The following is a 21,346-nucleotide window of genomic DNA, read 5'->3' on the forward strand; positions in this document are numbered from 1 at the left end:
CTAGAGAGAGACAGCTGTTCAATGTACAGCATCACTTCAAGTGTCTGGTGCTCTTAAAACACGAATCACTTTAAAAATGCATTAAAAAAACGTTTACCGTAGTCTGTGCAGATTTGTGAGCAATTACGGCTATGCTCGTCTTGGCAGGGCTTCTTTGCAAAGATTTGCATTTGTACACACCCTGCTGTCAGCAGTGATATACTAGCATTACCGTACAGATCTGTTCTGATACCAATCCTAAAGAGACCATAAACGTTAGACCATGCAGAGTTTTACAACAGTTTACAAGAATCCACTCTGTCTTATATAGAGATTCACTTTCAAGTAAATCCTCAAAAAACTGATGTGCTAAAATGACCGAGTAACTTCATTGCCTTAAAAGTAATAAAATAATCATCTCTTTAAGAACTTGGCCACGGTATAAGGGAAGGAAAAAAGTTATATTGCGGGCCGGGGTGTATGGGAAGTTCAGAAAACGAAGAACCATCCCCGTAATTGTGACTTACATTAAAAAACAACCACACAAGAAGAGAAATCTTAAACAATAGGAACTGAGAACTATTATTAAATAAGAATTTACAAAAGAAGCTTATCAGAAGACTTAACACTTTTATTTATGAAATTAAGTCAATCGACTGCTGCTTTCGCTCGTTCTTCAAAATATCTTCTTTTTTCGCTCAACAGAAAAAAGAAACTTTGGAAAACTTTGGAGTGTGATGAAATGATGTGGGTGACTGTATGTTTAATAGAGTTTAATTTATTGAAATGTATTAAAACCAGTTATACAAACCATTTAAGATGTTAATGTGGCCTGATAACTGATCACTGTGTGTGTGTGTGTGTTAGTGTGTGTGTTAGTGTGTGTGTGTGACTGTGTGTGCGTGTAAGTGCGTTTGAGTGTGTGTGTGTGAGTATGTGTGCGTGAGTGTGTGTGTGTGTGTGTGTGAGTGTGAGTGTGTGTGAGTATGTGTGTGTGTGTGTGTGAGTGTGTGTGAGTGTGTGTGTGTGTGTGTGTGTGTGTGTGTGTGAGTGTGTGTGTGTGTGTGTGTGTGTGTGTGTGTGAGTGTGTGTGTGTGTGTGTGTGTGTGTGAGTGTGTGTGTGTGTGTGTGTGTGTGTGTGTGTGTGTGTGTGTGTGTGTGTGTGTGAGTATGTGTGTGTTAGTGTGTGAGTATGTGTGTGTGTGTGTTAGTGTGTGTGCGTGTGTGTGTGTGTGTGTGTGTGTGTGTGTGTGTGTGTGAGTGTGTGTGTGTGTGTGTGTGTGTGTGTGTGTGTGTGAGTGTGTGTGTGTGTGTGTGTGTGTGTGTGTGTGTGTGTGTGTGTGTGTGTGTGTGTGTGTGTGTGTGTGTGTGTGAGTGTGTGTGTGAGTGTGTGTGAGTGTGTGTGTGAGTGTGTGAGTGTGTGTGTGTGTGTGTGTGTGTGTGTGTGTGAGTGTGTGTGTGTGTGTGTGTGTGTGTGAGTGTGTGTGTGTGTGTGTGTGTGTGTGTGTGTGTGTGTGTGTGTGTGTGTGTGTGTGTGTGTGTGTGTGTGTGTGTGTGTGTGTGTGTGTGTGTGTGTGTGTGTGTGTGTGTGTGTGTGTGTGTGTGTGTGTGTGTGTGAGTGTGTGTGTGAAACATGCCGAGCCGTTCCTTACTGTGTACAGTAAAGTAGTTGTGATGCAGCACACAAGCTTGAGCTGTTGCAGACTGTCTAAAAACCACAAAGCGTATAGCCATGCTGTGAATCACTGCAGAGTTGTGTGTGTGTAAGAGACAGCGATGTTTCTTTTCCTACGGACACTGGTTGTAATTTTCTTTGGTTTGCTGGTGAATTATGCCCGAGGCTGCATCGCAGCGTTCTCATTGTCCTTTGATGTCCGCTTGGCTATATATAGATGCTTAGTTAGGTATGATGAAGGCATGACAGTTACGATCGCCGCTTCAACCGTGTTTACAATGAGAGCTCATCTTCTCTGTGGAAATTACCGCTCCATAAAATGAATTCACCAATGTGACAACATCACGATGTTTGGGTTTGTCAGCTTTGTGTGAATAGAGAGGTCTCAAAAAACATTTTATGCCACACTTAATTCAGAACCCCAAATGAAGTAGAATCTGTGCCCAAATCTTAAACCAACGTTATGAAGTTCACAAAGGTCCTAAAAGAGTCTTCTCTCCTCATTTTATTCATCGTTCCGAACCCCTTATGACTTTCGTCCTTCTGCAAGACGGAGAAGAAGATGTTTAGAAGAATGCAAGTGATTGAGGTCATTAACAGCATTAGGCTCCAAATGACTTTATGGATATAAAAACACAGATATACATCTCAAAATATGTTCTGTGTTCTGCAACAGAAATACACATTTTGTCCTCATTTTGTAATGTAATGCAAATCTTTGGTATACTTGAGTACATATCTGAAGAAAAAACAGTACTTTTTATTCCTTACTGTTTTATTTCAATCTAAAACCCTACATTACATTTTTATTTTATCTTATGCACATGACAAATGGTAAGCATGAGCTCAAATGTGCATGCTTGATGTGAGAAACAATGATTCTTCTACTTTAGTTATGACTTTCATCAGATAGCGTCTGGGTTCAGTAGTTCACCATCAGATCTGAGGAAGCATGCTGAGGTCGCAAAGCTGGGTTTTCCCCCATAAAAGCTGACTAGTTATTCTTTCTGTTTTGATAGAGTTATTAGTTGTGTAATATATCGGCTGAATACACAAGACTGATGAAAACATAAGTAATAGTTTTGTGGGAATTCATTTTTTGTGTTATAATTTATGTTTAGTGATATTCTTACCAGGTAGTGGTATTAATTATCTATTAATTAATTATCCTTTTAGACAGTGACGTGAACAACTCAAAAAATTGGCCTTTCAAGATATTTTCATTCTATGACTCTCGTTAATTAACCCAAAAATTAAAATTCTTTCTATCTTCAGATGAACGCAAGCAAAGGCTTTTAGTCTGTATAACGCGGAAACCACGCAAAGTGAACACCACAGTCAAATTTAAAACATTAGTATTTGTAACCGTCTCACACATGCCTGTTGTTTCACTTAAGAAGACACTGATTCGTTAACTGATTCGTTGTGTGACTCACTGTCACATTCGCCTCGTGCGCTTTTTGAAATGTTATTTTTGGACGTCCCATACTGAGGTTATACAAGAGGTGATTTAGACCTTAGTTTGTGTTCATCTGATGAATGAAAGTCATTTAATTGTTATCCTGCACCAGATATGCGTCTGACCTGTGCCATTGCATTTTCTCCCTTCGCACTTCTACTTTTTAAACACTTGAATACAATTTACAACTTACATACTAAGTATGTTTCTGGTCAGATACCGAGTCCAGTCTTTGCTGATTTTTGGGCTTTTGAAGAATTCGCAGGGCAACGGGACGGCGGCCTCACTGGTCAAATCGAGCCCTACGCCGAAATTCTTTTGTTTTCGTGGTGAAAACAAGTTCACACAGACACGCTTTTGTCTGGTGAGAATAATCACGTTATCAAGTCAATAAAAAAGCACCTCATTGATCAAAGAGAGACAGCACGTCAGTTTACACAAGCGCCAGCGGACATTAATCTCCAGACTTCCGCATACTGCAGGCCTGCGAGTGTGTGTGGGACCTGGGAAGCGTACGTACGAGACCGAAAAACCTTTGACATCAGGTAAATTTCTCTCCACCAAAACCAACAAAAGCGCTTCTTTTTTTTTCGAGAACATCCTGTCCCACATTTCATAGCCGAAGCGGTACTTATTGCGTGCTTACATAAACATCTTTATATCATAATATGCTCCAAATGTGTCTGTGTTTCCAAATATGGCAAGTGGAACATCAACCAACACAGAAATACAGCTCACAGCTGTCATCGGGATCCACTGAAAGCAGGGCTTTTTTATTAAAGGCTGTAAAGAGCAATAAGGGTTTATCTAAATCTGCTTAAATGGGGGATATAAGTAACTCGTCGCTTCTTGAACACAGAAGGAGATTGTTTAATCATTAATTAAATGGTTGTTTAAGCTCTCACCATATAAGTTATTGCATCGAACGGCAATTGCTGTGGTCACTAAGTGTTTTCAGCGAAACTCGGCACATCCTGTAGCACAGGAAATGAAACGCTGACACAATCAAAGACAACCAGAACAAAAACCTCATGCTGTCATTTATCTGATATTCGGACCAAAAACATGATTGTGAATGTGATGACCTTTATATATCAGCTTGATAAAAGCAGTTCCTTAGGAGCAAACACAGAATGAATAAGTGATTTTGAACAAATTGGTTGAGCGAATGATACAACGATTCAGACGGTCGCTTGTTGCCTGCTATTACTGACGTAAAGATTTCTCTCACTAATGCACATGGTATCAGTCCGACTGTAAAGAACACCAGGGTTCCCTCTGTAGTAATTGCTTTCTGGGGGAAAAGCCCTTAGAATCATCTTATCCTTCCTATAAGAGTGGCCTTAAAGGACACTTAAAAACCGAGACAGGCTCGGAATGAGGGTAGAATTTTTTTTCTACATATTTATTACCATTTTTGATGCAGATAACTTTATTAATTGGGTAATGCGCTATAGGGTAAGCTTCAAAAATAATTGTTCACGCCTTCTCATCCCTACATTTCCATTGCATGGAAGCCAATAGAGGAAAAGAGGAACGTAGGGTGTTTTTACACCTGTACATCTATCGCTTTGTTCCTTTTTTTATGTTGCTTTTTTATGCTTGGTGCGGTTTGCTTTCACACGGCTAGGTTACTAAACAGAGCAAATTAGTTATTACAAGTCACATGCAAGTAAACTGTTTTCTCATTGATTGACTGGTTGACTAAGCTGGTTTTAGCTGGTCTCCCAGCCTGGATAGGTTGGTCAGGCTGGTTTTAGCTAGTCGTCTCCCAGCTAAGACCAGGCTGGCAGTCCGGAAATGAGGACAAAACCTCTCTAAAACCTGCTGTCCAGTTTTAACCAGCTAAGACCAGGCTGGGAAACCAGTCAACCAGCTTGGTTTTAGGTGTATTTTCAGCAGGACACTCATCAGAATGAAACAACGCCCTTTTTTTGTAGCTGTCATTATATAGCATTTTGGGCAGGAGCCCAGGATTGATCGTCAAAACATTTTAAAATGCACCTACTATGAAAAAGAGCAATAAAACGTCATTATGAAGTGAAAAAGTGCTCTTTGATTTTGAATGGCGAAGACATACTCACCCACAGACATTCAGGGGTTCATTCTGAGGTATTAGCAAATCAACAAAGCCTATGCTTTTCACGGAACTGAATGTATTTTCCCATCATACATTGTAATATAGCCTGGTTCGCTGGCACCTCGTTCAGGCGATTGCCGAGTTTTATATGCCCAAAAGAATGAGCTAAAGGGGGATAGTGCCATGTTCCAAAACAACGGGCCAGGTGTGAAAACACCCTTAGACTTGAGACTGAGCTGCTTGACATACAAAATGTTCAAAATACAAAAATTCTGCCCCAAACCAATTCATGAAACACAAAAGAAGAAATTTTGAAAAATGTGTTTTGTCCATGCAATGAAAGTGAGTGGGGTGTAATTAGGGTTGCCAGGTCTGTGAGACAAAACGCACCTCAAATCATAATCCCCCTCTGCAACAATGAAGCCAAATTCTCCGCCAGATCCAAAGACTTGGCAACAAATAGTCACGACAATCATTGTTTCGCAAAATGAAAAAAATCCCGTAGAATTGTATTTATGGAAGGATCCTAGGCAGGTGTGTGTCACCTAACACTCAACAGCTGATTACAAAGCGAACAAATTCATAAGAACACTCTTAATCAGAAAAGTAAATCAGAAAACACGCAACAACCTTTCACTCATAACACCTTAATTGTTGGGGGATTTCTATTAGTTTATATAAATAAATTAACTTTAAATTAAAAAAATCTATTTATCACTATTACACTATGAGATGACGGCTTGTCTCTGGTTTTATCTGTGCACGTGCAAGAAGGTTCACGTCAAGCCCGCGCGCACGGTCGTATTTTCTTTGCGCGCAATAAATGAGCGCAGCGGACGCTTGTGGGTGAAGGAGAGGCTGTGCTGAGAGACGGTTAGCAGTCAGGTAGATGTTTGGAGGAGATGTCTCAGCAGTCGCTCGTGGGCTGACCGCTCGAGCGTCAAGGAATGCGCGAGAGGAGATGAAACCGAGCGACGCGAGACCTTTCCACCAGAGGACCGAGATTACAGGCTTGTCGTCGAGCTCTGCCGACAGAAGTTTCGTAAATGAAGATTTCTGCCGTTTTACACCTGGTTGCTGTCGCGGCTTTACTTCACTCCTGTTCTCACGTGAGTCTGGACTGAGCTCAGTATGGGTTAAACAGGCGGCGTGCTTAAATATATGATGCATGGGTTATTTCATTTTCTTTTATCATATGCAGTTAACACGGAGGGGCATGTTGTCAAGACAAAAATACTAATATAAATACCAAACGGTTGTTTTTTATATTTGTTGAGAAATTGTTGACAAGTGACAGCTTGGCTTTAACTTTACACAATCTGTCACGACTACAGAGGCTTCAATTAATATTCAATATTCAACACTTTACAATAAGGTTCATTAGTAAACATCAGTTAACAGCATTAGTTAACATGAACTAAGAACGAATAATTCTACAGCATTTGTTTGTCTTCGGTAAGCATTTACTTATGCATTATTAAAATCACAATTTTAATAACTAATGTTAACAAAGATTAATAAATACGTATTGTTCACTGTTTGTTCATGTTAGTTAGTACATTAACTAATGTTAAATGACACTTTATTGTAAAGTGTTACCAATATAAAAAATACCTTTATTAAAACAGTTTGAATCTATTTGAATCAGTTTGAAAGCAAGTTATTCCTGTGATGCAAAGGTGAATTTTCAGCATCATTACTCTAGTCTTCATTTCCAGATTTTCCACAGAAATATTGCTGTTCTTAATGTATTTATGACCAAGTAAATGCAGCCTCATAATTATTCCAGACGTTTGATTGCATATATTTAATTTCTTCATTTGAAGAAAACAAAATAAATCTTGCTTTTTGAGTCTGCTGTAAAGTTTTTGTGTTTGATACCTGTATATAAGAGTGTGTGTGTGTGTGTGTGTGTGTGTGTGTGTGTGCGGTCCAAGGTGTGTGCCGTTCCTCCAGAATGTGATCTAGACTTCATGCTACTCAGAGAGGAGGAAAACTGCTACAACATCATCTATCAAGAGAACCTGACAGAGACTGGGTCCACACGCACAGGCGAGCCATTACAGTCTCTCTCTCTCTCTCTCTCTCTCTCACGCACACACACACACACACACACACACACACACACACACACACACCTAATGAGAAGATCGAGTTCACTTAGGGGGCAGCTATTTTTGATATGCCTAGAGTGTTTTCCACAAGCCTCCTTCATACACATCAAGACACCTAATGCCCTTTTATGCTTGTCTTTTATGTGGACAAACAAAATGATAAGTGTTTATGTGTGTTCCTAAGAGGTGTAATGTGATATCAGGAGGGAAGTTTAGAGAACGGCCTCCATAATCCATATTCCATAAATCACACTCTTATCAGATTATAGATATATAACGCCCTCCAGCGCAGTGAGTACACACACGATTGCTGGTCTAACGCTGGCACGGCTCAGGATGCAGCGCAATGCGAGCGTGAGCGTCTGTTGTTTTCGGCTGACAGGGTCTGTGTGCGTTCAAGTGACAGTATCATAAACTCTAACGCCCTGTTTACACGTAACTGCGCTCCGGAATGACAAAGCGAGCGGATTCGACGACAGCCGGTGATTTACGGTGACATGAGCAACAACGACCATTGGCGCAATGCGGACATGTCCAGCAATGCGTCAAAGTTGAGAAGAATTTATCCGCATGCAAATAAGCGCTGTAGAGTAATGACGTATTTTTGCGGCCAAACCCAGGAGTTCACGTCACCCTTGACAAAATCCCAACAGGACTTTTTTTCCTGTGCGTTTTTTTCGTTCATCGCGGAAATCTTCACAAATGAGCATAACTTTTACGAGTTTTTGAAGCCTAAATACAATCGCCGGAAGTGAAAATGGACTAAAAACTGACTTTTTCTGAGGTATTTAACCAAAAGAGCATTAATAAAAGAACGGTCAGGATGATGAAACCCATAGGTGCTGAGATTATTTCCAGGTACTGTCCAGGTTAAGTTGTCGTCCTTCAAAGTCTGAGTTGATTAATGCAAAACTTACTTCTTGTTTTTATCTGTTACTTCCAAATATGAAGACTGGAGTTAGTTGAGTCAACTCAAAGTTGGAACTTAAGGCCTGTCCCATACACATACTTTTGGCTCTCCCAGGTCAAAAAAAACCCAAACCCAGCGATTGAGTCGTTTTGACCAGCAGTTGGCCTACTACCCAGAAGGTTGGACTAAACGTTTTACCCAACTGCTGGGTCAAAACGTATTGGTTCTTATTTCACACAGCGCTGGGTTGTCTTTTAACCTCAAATCTTGAGGATTCAAAGGAAGCTTTCTACTTGCAAGTCAAATTAATTCTATATCTTACACATAATTTGGTATTAAAGAGTAAAGTGTCGCACATTTTATTGGTGCGGAGATGAGTGTATTTTGAAAATGTATTGCAGCTGCTTTTATACCATTATTAGAAGTGCCACAAATACTAAACGGTGCCGTTTGTCTCGCAGGAACTGCTCAGCAGATACTTAGAAGCGCAGAATAAAATGTGTTAGTGAAGCTCAGTAAAAACCTCTTCGAATATTTGTTTTCGGCCAGCTCAGTAAAAGTATTACTTGCGTTCCTAAAACAGCTTGTTGTGAGTGTGTCCCATCAGGTGATCAAAGGTTGTAATCGCATGTGCGCCCACTTGAACACTTTGGCCAAATACAGGAAACACATCTTATAAGTAGATAAGTGGTTGAGGGCAAAGATCATGTGTGGGAAACGGAACAGGCCCGGTTCTCATCAGAGCACTCAATCCAAATGGAAACGGATGCTAAGATGAAAAGCGCCATTGCTTTCTTCTTCTTTTGTATAATTGCAATTTGCATTTTAGTGAATGCCACCACCTACTGGGCAGTTGCGCTTACATTCAGAGAACGAGCTGCTAAAGCCGCTTACAAACTCTCAGTGAAACCCGAAAACACGTGGGCCGTGTGTCCACCAAAGCCTTTTTTTCTGTGGCTAGCGTATCTTAACAGTTGCTATCAATTTGAAACGGCAGGAGTGTGATGAGGCACTGAGCTTTTTTCACAGCCTCGGGGCTGAGGCTGCCCACTGTCACTTTTTTTGTCGGCTAACCAATCACGGTGGAGCAGAGGCGGGACTAATACCACGCCAACCAATCGTCACACCTGCTTGTATTACTACTGTGCAACTAAATGAAACTGGAGAAGTTTTTTATGTCTTCACCAGACGAATTCCTGGCTACCACGATATTGCCATTAAAAAATGGCTTGTGATACTTCTGTCCTGTAACTTTAGCTGATATTCCGCATCATAGTAATGATCAGTGTTTGGTAGACACACTGTCTTTTCTGTCAACTTTCGCATAACCTGCTTTATTAGAATACCCTCTATGGTTAGGAAGGTCTCTCTCAGACCTCTAACAGTAAAACTTTCAGTGTAAAGAGGCCTTGAGGTTTCTGTTAGCAGAAATCCTTTTGTCCTCAAAATATTGTCCATCCTTTAGATACACAGGAAACAGTCAATACTGGCCTGTCAACACAGGCACATCGCAATAACATTACAACGCTGTACAGATCTCTTTTGCTCCTCACAACCTCTCTGCTCTGTATTTCATTAGAGAAAGTACCGAGAGAAACATTTACAAACCCTACACAACTTTTCCTGCTATTCATCAGACTGAGAAAGAGAGAGAGAGAGAAATTTATAATAGTATATTAATGCTAACAACATCGATTTACTTCATGAATCTTAATTTAGGGGCATAAAGTTTATCCAATAACAAGTAAGACACCTTATCTGGACACCCACACTAAAATTAGTTGACAGTTAGTCAACCTGGTAACACGTTAGAATAGGTATAACTTGTTAACTATTGACTACAGCATTTCCCTCAATGAATTATTAATTTGCTGCTTATTAATAGTTAGTGAGGTAGTCGTTCATTTTTAGGTATCGGCTAGGATTAAGGATGTAGAATAAGGCATTTAGATGTGCTTAATCAGCACTAATAAATGACTACTATTTTAGTAATATGCATACCAATAAGCAAACTAGGTGTAACCGTAAAATAAAGCGTTACCTTCAAACAAATTGAATTGAACAAAATTTTGTTGTAGAAAGACTTAAATAGTATTTTCTCTTAAAACATGCACTTTCCTCAATGTTTGCATAGATAGAAAAATATATATCGTATAAATTGACAAGACTTTCCAGGTCTAGAAACTCGAAACACTGTTTAATCTATAGGCTGTCTCCTTCATCCATCTGCAGATAATTAGATCGCAAATTGTTTTAATTCATTTTAATGGGCTTTGCTTCGTGCACAGAGGCATTGCTATGCTAGAAGAGAAAGCTGGCATCTGAGATGTATGTCGTTGCTTTAGGCTTTACTTTTCACAGAAAAAGTTGGTGTTATTACTTACCAACTCGCAGTTTGTTCAACCAGAAAGAACTTGGTTTAGGCCTCTGTTTGTTTTGATAAGACGTCATGAGATGCTTTAAAGATGCTTTAAATACACAATTTTATTACTTTGTTAAATGGTACCCTCTGAAACATCTTTGGTAATGTTAAGGAATATCTAAATAGTCATCGGGTCAATAGCCGTCCAGAAAGTCTTGCTGTAAAGCTTCTTCCAAAATAGTCTCGAAATAAGTGCATTTACAAAATAAAATGTGATTTAGATGCGTAAGATAATTCACATTCACGTCAAAAGCTTCTGTATTCTCAAAACTAATCTGTAAAAAGTATTTGCTAAATATTATTTGCTAATGCATAGCAAAATGACATTCACGAGTGAAAACGCTGTGACTTTTAGTAGAGCAATAATTAGATATGCTTGTAGTCACTGTTGTGTTGTACTCGTCCTCCAGGCTGCAGTGCTTTATGGGATGATCTGAACTGTTGGCCTCATGCTGGAGTGGGAGAGACTGTGTCAAGGCCATGCCCCAATTTCCTTCGGGTCAAAGGTCAGGTGCATCCTGGGTCTTCACAGACAAGCTTTTCTGAATATTATTTAACTTGTAAAAAAAAAAAAATGAAAATGAAAACAATCAGAGCACAGTTCAAAACAAAGCAAAAAATTGCATGCGTCTTTTATGTTTTGTGTAACATGTGATACATCAGGCTTTTTTATAACAAAGAATATGGAGCTCATGCTCAAGGAAGGGGAATTTTTTTTATGTATGAGTTGCTGAAATTCTGATAGCTTGTAATGTAAATAAATGAGATCTCTAACAGTATAATGAGCTACTTGCATAAAAAGCATATAATTATCAGCTGTCATACTATCTTACAAAAGTATGCCTTCTTAAAATGATATTTCAATGCCTAGTTTTATAATCAAAATTCTACTGTGAGGGTAAAAAATGCAATGAAATACAATAATGATTGAGAGAAAGCTCAAAAGCCGATGGATCCTGTTTGATGCATTATAATAACATCTGCATGAATAATCAAGTAAAGTCCATCCAAGTGTTCTTGAAATATTACAAACAGTATATAAACATTAAGTTTACTTTATGAAAATCAGTAAAGATTTTCCATGTTTTTACAAAAGAGTAGATTGTGAGCGACAGGCTTTTCAAGCAAAGCTTTGAGAAATTCGATATTCACGTATCAAATACGATGAAGCGGCTTCGCTCATAGAGTTAACTAAATGACTGATTGTTGGAACCGTATGTGATATTTTACAACGAAGAGTACTCTGGGTGGTTCTGGGGCTGTAATGGCGCTGCCTGCTGTTTGTCTCGTGTCTGTTGTCGTCAGGAGCGGTGATGAAGAACTGCACTGAGAGCGGCTGGTCGGAAGTCTTTCCCCCGTATGAACTCGCCTGTGGCCATGGCCTCAACGACAGCTTTCAAACCCCAATCGACTTGGTACTATCACAGTTATTATGTTTCATTTCTACATTCCTACACTTTCTTGTTTCTAGACAAAATGAAGTGATTTTTGCTTGGAACAAACAAACTAATCTGCCAACGGGGGAAGCAAAATAATCTTATTTCAAACAAGAAGAGCAGATTATTTTGTTTATCCCACTGGCAGATTATTTAGCTTGTTTCAAGTAAAAAATGTTTTTTTTTATTTAAGATTTTCTAGATATTTTTGTCAAAATATCTTGGCTAGAAAAGCATTTTTTTGCAGTGTATTCTTTAAGAAAAACTAGCAAACAAGAAAATGCACTTACGTTAAAGAAAGAAAAACAACGGACAACAGCACAACAATAGTTTCCTATCTTCATTTAACTGAATCAGTGACGCAAGCAGTGTAACACAATAAATATATGAAAAATGCGAATGCTAATTGTAAATTGATCTGTGTTTTCTCTTAGGACGTCTCACAGGAGTATTTCTTTTATGTGAAGATTATGTATTCTGTGGGATACGCCATCTCTTTTGTGTCACTCAGCATTGCCCTTTCAGTGCTGTGTGTGTTCAGGTAACACACTGTGTGTGTGTGTGTGTGTGTGTGTGTTTGATTATTCACATTTATGAGCATATAAAGTCAAGTCTAATAACAACACAGCAGCAAACAAAAACTTGCTATGAAGGTGCTGTGGTTGGTTGCTTATTGGACTGGAAGTAAAAAGAGCCTCCAAGTGTGTCTTTGTGACCAGTGGTCCAATCTCACTGCACAGCATCTCAAATTTAGTTTTGGTCAAATGTTTGGTATAATTACTTCCTAGAACCACCTTTCATGACTGTGTACCCAAAAAGCAGGCGTCTGCCTCTGAAAGCATGAGTATCTGCTTTGAAACGCAAGTCATTTTACATAAAAAGAGAGCCACTCTGGCTTGTCCTATATTTGGTGCCAGCGTAGCAATTTAGCACTTTGGTCTCGTTGGAGGAAAATGGTCATTTTTTTTTGTGAATGTTTTATGTGATATTCAAAGTTTTATTTCACAACTTTTTAAGTATGGCCTCATTAAGTTCCTCATTTAATGTACTTTAAAGTGATAGTTTGCTCCAAAAACAATTATTAATTACTCACCATTTATTATTAAATCAAAAAAGATTTTTCTGACCCTAAACAGACAATAGTGCAACTTATAAGGATCATTAAACTAGTCTGTGTGACAGCGGTTGAGTAAGTTGTGAAAACTCAAAATTCTACAGAAGCTGGTTGGCTTAAAATTTTTTAAGTTGGCTCAACTTTCTTTTTTTCTTTTTCTTTTACAGTGTAAGAGAATACTTTTTGTGCGTTTTCAACCTCTTGAATTACGAAATGTAAATCTAGAAGCGTGAGAAAAAAGTCATAACTCTTATTTTGCCTGGCTTTTATGTTACTAAACAAAAGTGAGTACGTAAAAGTAACGATCGGCGTAATTTGAGATATCATACATGTTCATAGATCAAACGGTTTTAGTTGAGTTATGCATTTTGGGATAGTGGAGTACCTTTAAGTATGCACAGTACTAAAAGGATTGTCACCTTAGGAAACCGATAAAGAACAAAAACAACAAAATTAGAGTTCACTTTAAACACGCATAAACCATTCCATTAATTTTTAAAAGCAACACTATGCAGATCTCACAGAAATCCTCAAGCGCAGAGAAACTGTCCTCCAGTGCTGGTCCCGTTAGCGATAACAACCTTAAATCATACGAAAAGACGTTAAAATTCAAATAGCTGTCATTCTGAGCGAGAACATGGAAGATGGAAAGTATCTCGACGTCGTGGCGAATTTGTCTGAGCTAAACTCATGATATCAGCCAAAGAATTCAGCCGTTCCCGCTCCAAGTTCCATACTGCGGTTACTTTGTGATGATAAAGATGTTTAACATTTAGATGTTTACATTCAGGGAAGTTTAGAAAATGCTTCGTTTAGAAAAACTCCATACGCCACACTGAATTTACACACATTGTGTTTCATTTGTTTAAAAAAGCCTCATCCTCTTCTCTAAATGTCTCTCCGTCCCGACCCCCATCCCTCCTCCAGGAAGCTGCACTGCACTCGCAATTTTATCCACATGCAGCTTTTTCTGTCCTTCATCCTGAGAGCCATCTTCATCTTCATCCGAGATGCCGCGCTGCATTACTCACAGGAGTACTACCACTGCAACTCCCATCCGGTACGCACGAACGACCACACAACACGCGCGCATAAACGCATTATCTTCTGCATATACATCATAAAGAAATGTACAGACAAGCTCTCTGAGCCGTTTTGTGTTTCCGGGGTTTCCCTCAGCCTGGCTGTAAAGTGGCACTGTTCCTGTCTAATTACTGCATCCTGGCAAATTACAGCTGGCTGCTGGTGGAAGGACATTATCTGCACAGCCTCATTAACCTCTCACTGCGCTCACAGTCGAAACGCCTGCACTGGTACATCCTGCTTGGCTGGGGTAGGGTCCTCTCTCCTGAAAGTATTGTGACACTTTGTGGTCGTCAAGTGATAGTTCTGTACTATTAGATATAAAGGTTCTTTATGGGCGTTCCGTGAAGAACCTTTCAATTCTATTTAACCATTCCATTGGTTCATTAGATGCTCGTTAGACTTAAAATGTTCTTTGCATGACATGAGGGCGAGTAAATGATAAGAGAATTTACATTTTTGGGTGAACTATCACTTTAATGATCTGAATCATTGGTTCACAAGATTCGCTCAAAATGGGGATTCATTCGTAAACCAAACCCTGCTGTGCGTTGCTCAGAGACGTACAACATTTCTCTTGTGGCTTTATGGGCAATATTTTTGTTGCCAATTTTAAGCTTTAAACAGATAATATTGTGTTTAACTTCTGTTGACTGATCACTTATATGTATTTAGGCTATTTGGGATGAAAACAACTCCTCTTACTATTCAGGTGATATCGCTTATTATGTGACATACTTTTATTGGATTTTATTGGCACATAACAAAAATAACATAGCATAAATAAAATGTAAGGTGATGTACAGGTCTGGGACCGGTGATGGTTCATTAACTGCATTCAGATATTTTCATCACATATTTATATGTAGCAACAATATTTGTCAATATTTGTTATATATATATATATATATATATATATATATATATATATATATATATATATATATATATATATATATATATATATATATATATATATACACACAGCTTTATTAAAACAACATGCATAAAAAATGTATCTTCATATAAATCTTTGCATTTATAAGTTTTGGATAATATATATTAATGCATGTCTGTATTTTATATTTTCCAAATATCAACATGTTTTAGCTTTGATGTTTCTGTGTCTTTCTATGTCTTGCACAGTATTTCACATATGGATTTTTTAAATATGCACATAAATAACATCAGTGGGAACAGGAAATGTTACGCTATCAACATTTTTCAAAAATCTTATGTTCTGCCAAAGAAGTTTGGAACGACATGAGACTGACAGGAATTTTATTTCGGAGCGATCTGTGACATTGAGCGGGCGTCCTTTTTTAATTCAGAGCATCATTCTCAGCTTCAAACTGTACATCATTCATACAAAAGCAATTTAAGTTCGCGAACTTCTAGCGGATTATCAACTTGAACAGTAAAAGACAAAAGAATCGGCATGAACAAGAATCGTATCGAAGGGAATCAAAGCTTATTTTTTGTTCCCACAGGGATCCCGATGCTCATTATTATTAGCTGGAGTTTGGCCAAATACCTGCATCAGGATGAAGGGTACGTTCGCAAACTTTGGGTGAAAGCTGAGAGTTGGACTCCACTGAGCTCAATCTGATCTCCCCGGGCTTTCTTTGTTTATACCAGCCTCCTTCACACGACAACAAAACATTATTTATTATATTTGTATTATGTAAGAGAGGCTATTTTAATCCGGCATGACTGTGCTTGTGTATGTGTGCTGTCAGATGCTGGGAGACGAGAGATCATGGCTGGATATGGTGGATACTGCGAGTACCAGTCATCATTTTCATCACAGTAAGCAAACCTTCCAGTCCAAGTCAGATTTGGCCAGTTCTCTCTAATTTAAACAGTGACTTTACTTTCAAATCGCCCCGCTTACAAGAATTATTCATAACATTCGTGCCCTGTTTAGAATATTTACGAACTATCCGAACTAATAGTCTTTTTAATGATCTGTTTTTCAGGTAAACATGCTGTTTTTTCTGAGCATCATCCGGACGTTGGTGGCGAAAATGAAAGCCCCCGACATGCATGGAAACGAAATCAATCATCACAGGTGAGATGAAATAACCCGTTTGAGGTCACCGGCAGTAACTGAATTGCAAAAAATAATGACGCGACAAAAATAATGCCCGTTTGTAAATGGAAAATCATTTTTACACCGAAATCACATACTCCAGTTAACCGAAAAAACAGCGTTGTGTGATTGAAAAATGAATGAGCGCCTAAATCAGACGCGCTCACAAAGCTCTTTTTTTTTTATGTTGTAGGAAGCTGGCGAAATCTACGTTTCTCTTAGTGTCGCTGTTCGGCCTGCAGTATGTGCTCTTCGCCTTTTTCCCCGATAGAGTGAGCATGCTAACCTTCAAAATCTGGAATGTCATTGAGCTAGCGTTAGCATCCACGCAGGTGATGATATACCACTCGACATCTTTATACAAACGCATGCGCACTGGAGCGGTCGCGGCTCATTTATCTGTCGTTTCAAAGGAGCTCTGCAGAAGTTAATGATGTCTGTGTTTATGATATCTCCATGCCTTATGGCACATTTAGCAGATTAGAGCTGACCCGTAGGACAATTTACATTTCTCGGGTTGCCGAGATGCTATAGTGTACAGTATTTACATTGTCCTACATGAGTAGACTGTATATATAGATCTTGTATAGCATGCATTGATTTTCGTGAACATAGTGTGTGTATGCTGATAAAACTGAATATATTTACAGCTGGGTGAGAATACGGTTACGAAATACAAAACAGTTTTGTTATAAAAATGTTTATCCGTTTATGCATGTCGATTTAGTATATGCCCTACTTTATATATAGATCTGTGCGATAATACAGTTTACATTTTTGCAGCTATATAAACAATCACGCAGCTGAGAATTGCCGTATTGTATATATAGCTTTACGGGACGTGCGCGGATGAAGTTAGATTCATTATATATCCAAGTTCATGTATAAAACGGTGCGGTAATACAGTTTACATTTTTGCAATGATAAACAATCAGGCTGCCGAAGTTTGCTATATAGCATATAGATATATAGTTTTGCGTATGGAAACTGAACAGGAAACAATACACCGCGTATACATTGTATATTGCATTTATTGCACATCGCTTTTGCTGTTTATACTCTCTCTGACTTTTACGAAACGATCCATGTCAACTTTTGCTTCTGTTTCATGTTGCTCTCGCTGTCACAGGGGTTTATCGTGGCACTGCTGTACTGTTTTCTGAACGGAGAGGTGAGTGAATCAAAAAGAATTGAAATTCGAATCGAATTGTCTCAGGTTACGCTTTCCAGGGACTGGCCCGAGTTCAATGCATCACACATTTCCTGCGCATGTCAGACTCGCTCGTCGTTACCCGATCCCGCTCTAGGCACGAGGAGCAGGGAAATCGTAACGGCTACCGACCTTTAACTTTCCACAGGTGCAATACGAAGTCCAGAGACGATGGAGACGGTGGCGCCTGAAGCAGCGTTTCCATGGAGACCCCAGGGTGCATCACGGCTCTCTGAGTAACAGCGGCCTGCCGCTGACGCAGGTCTCCCTGCTCACGCGTCCCAGCACCTGACAACCACAGCGACACGCAGCGTCCCATGCCACATCCAAAGACCAGTGTATGAAAACGATTGTGTTTGTCTCGTATTTTCATGGTGTCATAGTCGTTATGAAACATATGCCTGTATCCGCTGAAAGTAACTTATTAGTGCTATCAAACGATTAATCGCGATTAAATGCATTCGAAATAAACGTTTTTGCTTACATTATATATATATGTGTATATATATATATATATATATATATATATATATATATATATATATATATATATATATATATATATATACAAACAAACAAATGTATATATTTAAGAAAAATACGTTTACATTTATTAAATATATTTATATACATATAATATACATTTAATACAATTTCAAAATATAATAATGTTTCAAAAAATAATAACTAATAAATATACACAGTACACATGTAAACAAAGCAAATTCAAAGTAATTCCTCCACTGAACACGTGGAGATCTGCTGGAAGGTGCTGGCAGCTTTGATGCTTGCACTGAAATATAAAGTGCGACATTACTTCAAGTTTATTTTTATAAATAAGTAAAGCTCGAGTATATTTTTAAGTTTAAGTGTACATATATCAATGTACTAGTAGTATATTTTAAGTGTACTATTTCAATACTGCTTTGGACTAAATTGGCAAACTGACTAAATACATAAAAGTATACCTTTAAGTGTACTTTAACAGGGTTAAAGGGCGCTCCTGCTTTAAAGTATACCACTAGGTCCCTATTTAGGTATTACTTTGTACATATTTTGTTATATGAATGTGCGAACATGCAAAACATCAAAAGAACGATATCTGCTTAAATAAAAACATCTTATTCTAGCTTCATGTCTTCATTTTTAAACACTTGAATGCGGGTATGTTTCAGGAATAATGAAGAAATACATATTTTGAAGAAAAAATACCTAAAACCATATACGTTAATAGGCATGATTACATTTCTGTCATGACACCTCTCTGAAGATTTGTATGGGTTATTAATATGTGTTCATGTATTTAGTCTTATTGGGATAGAGCTATTGTTCTGCTTCCATCGTAGATTATTGCTGCTGCTGCAAAACAAGTACAGGAACTTTCTACTGCTGATATAGTATTTAAAGGGTTAATTAACGGTCATTAATTACTCTCGCTTGTGTCGTTCCAAACCCGTAAGACTTTCGTTGATTTTCGTAACACAAATTCATTTATATTTTTTGCAAAAAGAAAGAAAAATAAGAATTTACTCAAACATCCTTCTCGCCTGAGTTACGTCTTCCTCCTCTTCACGACGGCGTTCACACTCACACAACCAGCAGAGTTTGTTTCAATCAGAGTTAACACAACCTTACAAGACAATTAGCGTCAAAATCAAGATGTGGGAGGTGAGAAATCATGTTTAAAAGTGTTAGAAAATAAATAAATTACCTTTGTAAGTAAACCTCAAGAAATATATTTTTTTAAAAAGGACACATCTTGACCCCTTTATATTTTTTAATCCACTTGTACGTCTGTGAAAATATGAATGATTCCTTGAATACCTGTTATCTCTGTATTGTCCTGTGAAATAAAGTATTAAAATACTGTGAAAATCTGTACTCTGTTCAATAACTATTCTTTATTAAGTTAACTGTAAAGATGCATTGTTTAGAGATTAAACTAGAATCAGTTGTCAGCTGCTGGTCATCAATATTAAATGAAATCAAATTTATTTAAAATGAATGACAATGGAATTAAACGCATTATAAAATAGGAAATAAAAAATTCCTTCATAAACATTTACACATAGGGCCTTCTTGGGGCCTTTCTAGAAAGTTCACTATTTATAAATCATCATTTATGAAGCGTCAAAATCACTTGATGCAAAGAATGCACCGACAGCAGCTCCTAATCCAGCTTCTCCAAGAGTTTATGTTAGCCTTCTTTCTACAGTTTGTCGGGATGTCCATTAAAGAGCGGTTCAAAGCGCTGGATGTGCCGCGCTGCCGCTCCATTGAGGAAGAACAGGAAGGTGGCGGTGAACTGACACCAGAAGGTGAGGGTAAACCCGAGGAGCGTGGCAAAGGCCCCTAACAGCAGTATAAAAGCCGCGAGGCCTCCGGCGGCCATCACCCCGGCCAGCAGCACCAGCCGTGCCCCGAAGGTCCAGCGCCGACTGGAGTCCCTGCCTTCGCTGGCCTGCGACATGACGAGCAACTCCAGGCCGAATACGGCGCTGACCACGGCCAGAGTGATCACAGAACGACACGCCGCCAAGCCCGCGGCCAGACCATCCACCCCTGCCTCCTCCAGCCGTCTGGTGCAGTTAGAGGACGCTTTAAAGCTCTGGGCCCCCGACGCGGGGCCCTGCTGCTCCTCGAGTGAGCAGAAATACCACAGGCCAAACATGCGGCGGCCGGCGAGCAGCCAGTGACCGTCGCACACCGCGACCGACGAGAGGATGACGGACAGGAACGTGCACAGGATGATGAGGCTGCGACAAAACAGGTCTAGAAAAAGAGGGGTGGGCTTCCCACGCGGAGCGGCCCCGACCTGGAGAGACACACACATCTGAACACACATCTGACACACGTCTGCATCGACCTGAGGCACTTACATGCTCTTTCTGAAGAACGAAAAGGGCTAGTATGCGTTTGAGCAGATAACATCAACCGAGTAAACAACGCCTCATTTTCTTTCTGTATTGAACTACTTTCTCCTCCAGTCCAGATAAACCCAGCTATTAAAAACGAAGTAGCTAATAATAGATTCCACTCTTCAGAATAGCATAAACCTCGAGTAAACATTTGAAATGCATTTAAAAGGCATTACCCTGATTTTTATTGCCGTCATATTGACTTCAAAAGCCCACAGACCAGGAGAAGCGAGACGGAGAAGCCAAGTCAACTCCAGTCGAAAGTACAGTATAACTTTAGTATAACATTAACCGGCATCTTGCTCCTTGGACACGAGGTCACGGGCGCTTCGGGTTAGTTTTCCAGTGACTAGGAATCAGACATTACACTGGAGGCAGCATCTGCTAGACGTTTCTTCAAATCTGGCCAACTAATTTTCTTTATGTTTGCTATAAAGGTAACAAAAATGTTTCTCTAGAATAAGCATTACGCGAAACCCGTCGTTTTACTAAATATAATCTAAAGAGCAAATCTCTTTCGATTATTATTATTTGTACAATTTGTTTGCTATATGAAGGTAACACACCTGTCAGGGAAACTTTATAATATGCGTTCTTTAATATATGCTTAATATAAAATGCATATGCATTTACTAGAAAACCCATCGATTAAAAACTAGACTTATTAATGATAATAACTAATGAGTTATTTCAATAGCCTTTGTATATCGTTAACTGGGGGTATTTAATAAAATTTTACATTTTATGTAGGATATTCTACAAACATAATACTGTATATTAACTGTAATAATACTTGCATGCACGATCTGCGCAAAAAAATGCAAATTTTTTTAGTATTTTTTTCTTAATATAAC

General features: G+C 38.8%; 2 protein-coding genes across 6 annotated transcripts; one reads left to right on the plus strand and one right to left on the minus strand.

Moving 5' to 3' along the window:
* Positions 1–3,584: 3,584 nt before the first annotated feature.
* On the plus strand, positions 3,585–18,068 carry LOC122351196 (secretin receptor). Of its 5 annotated transcripts, none has more exons than XM_043248091.1 (13): positions 5,883–6,302; positions 7,131–7,245; positions 11,050–11,145; positions 11,945–12,054; positions 12,510–12,616; positions 14,117–14,249; positions 14,369–14,522; positions 15,763–15,823; positions 16,012–16,081; positions 16,252–16,343; positions 16,558–16,636; positions 17,494–17,535; positions 17,723–18,068. In XM_043248091.1, the coding sequence occupies exons 1-13, from the start codon at positions 6,240–6,242 to the stop codon at positions 17,864–17,866; spliced, it is 1,266 nt and encodes a 421-aa protein (XP_043104026.1). In that variant the 5' UTR covers positions 5,883–6,239; the 3' UTR covers positions 17,867–18,068. The 5 variants fall into 5 exon arrangements, with proteins under 5 accessions (XP_043104028.1, XP_043104025.1, XP_043104023.1 ...); XM_043248089.1 differs by having other exon boundaries at positions 5,885–6,302; positions 16,558–16,696; XM_043248093.1 differs by lacking the exon at positions 5,883–6,302 and adding an exon at positions 3,585–3,658 and having other exon boundaries at positions 16,558–16,696; positions 17,494–17,864.
* Positions 18,069–19,456: 1,388 nt separating this feature from the next.
* Positions 19,457–20,786, minus strand: tmem37 (transmembrane protein 37). Its single transcript, XM_043248237.1, has 2 exons — positions 20,669–20,786; positions 19,457–20,389 (listed from the first exon to the last, which is right to left on the minus strand). The coding sequence occupies exons 1-2, from the start codon at positions 20,687–20,689 to the stop codon at positions 19,784–19,786; spliced, it is 627 nt and encodes a 208-aa protein (XP_043104172.1). The 5' UTR covers positions 20,690–20,786; the 3' UTR covers positions 19,457–19,783.
* Positions 20,787–21,346: the final 560 nt, after the last annotated feature.

The sequence above is a fragment of the Puntigrus tetrazona genome, chromosome 9, assembly GCF_018831695.1.
Source record: "Puntigrus tetrazona isolate hp1 chromosome 9, ASM1883169v1, whole genome shotgun sequence".
NCBI classification, from domain to species: Eukaryota; Metazoa; Chordata; class Actinopteri; order Cypriniformes; family Cyprinidae; genus Puntigrus; species Puntigrus tetrazona.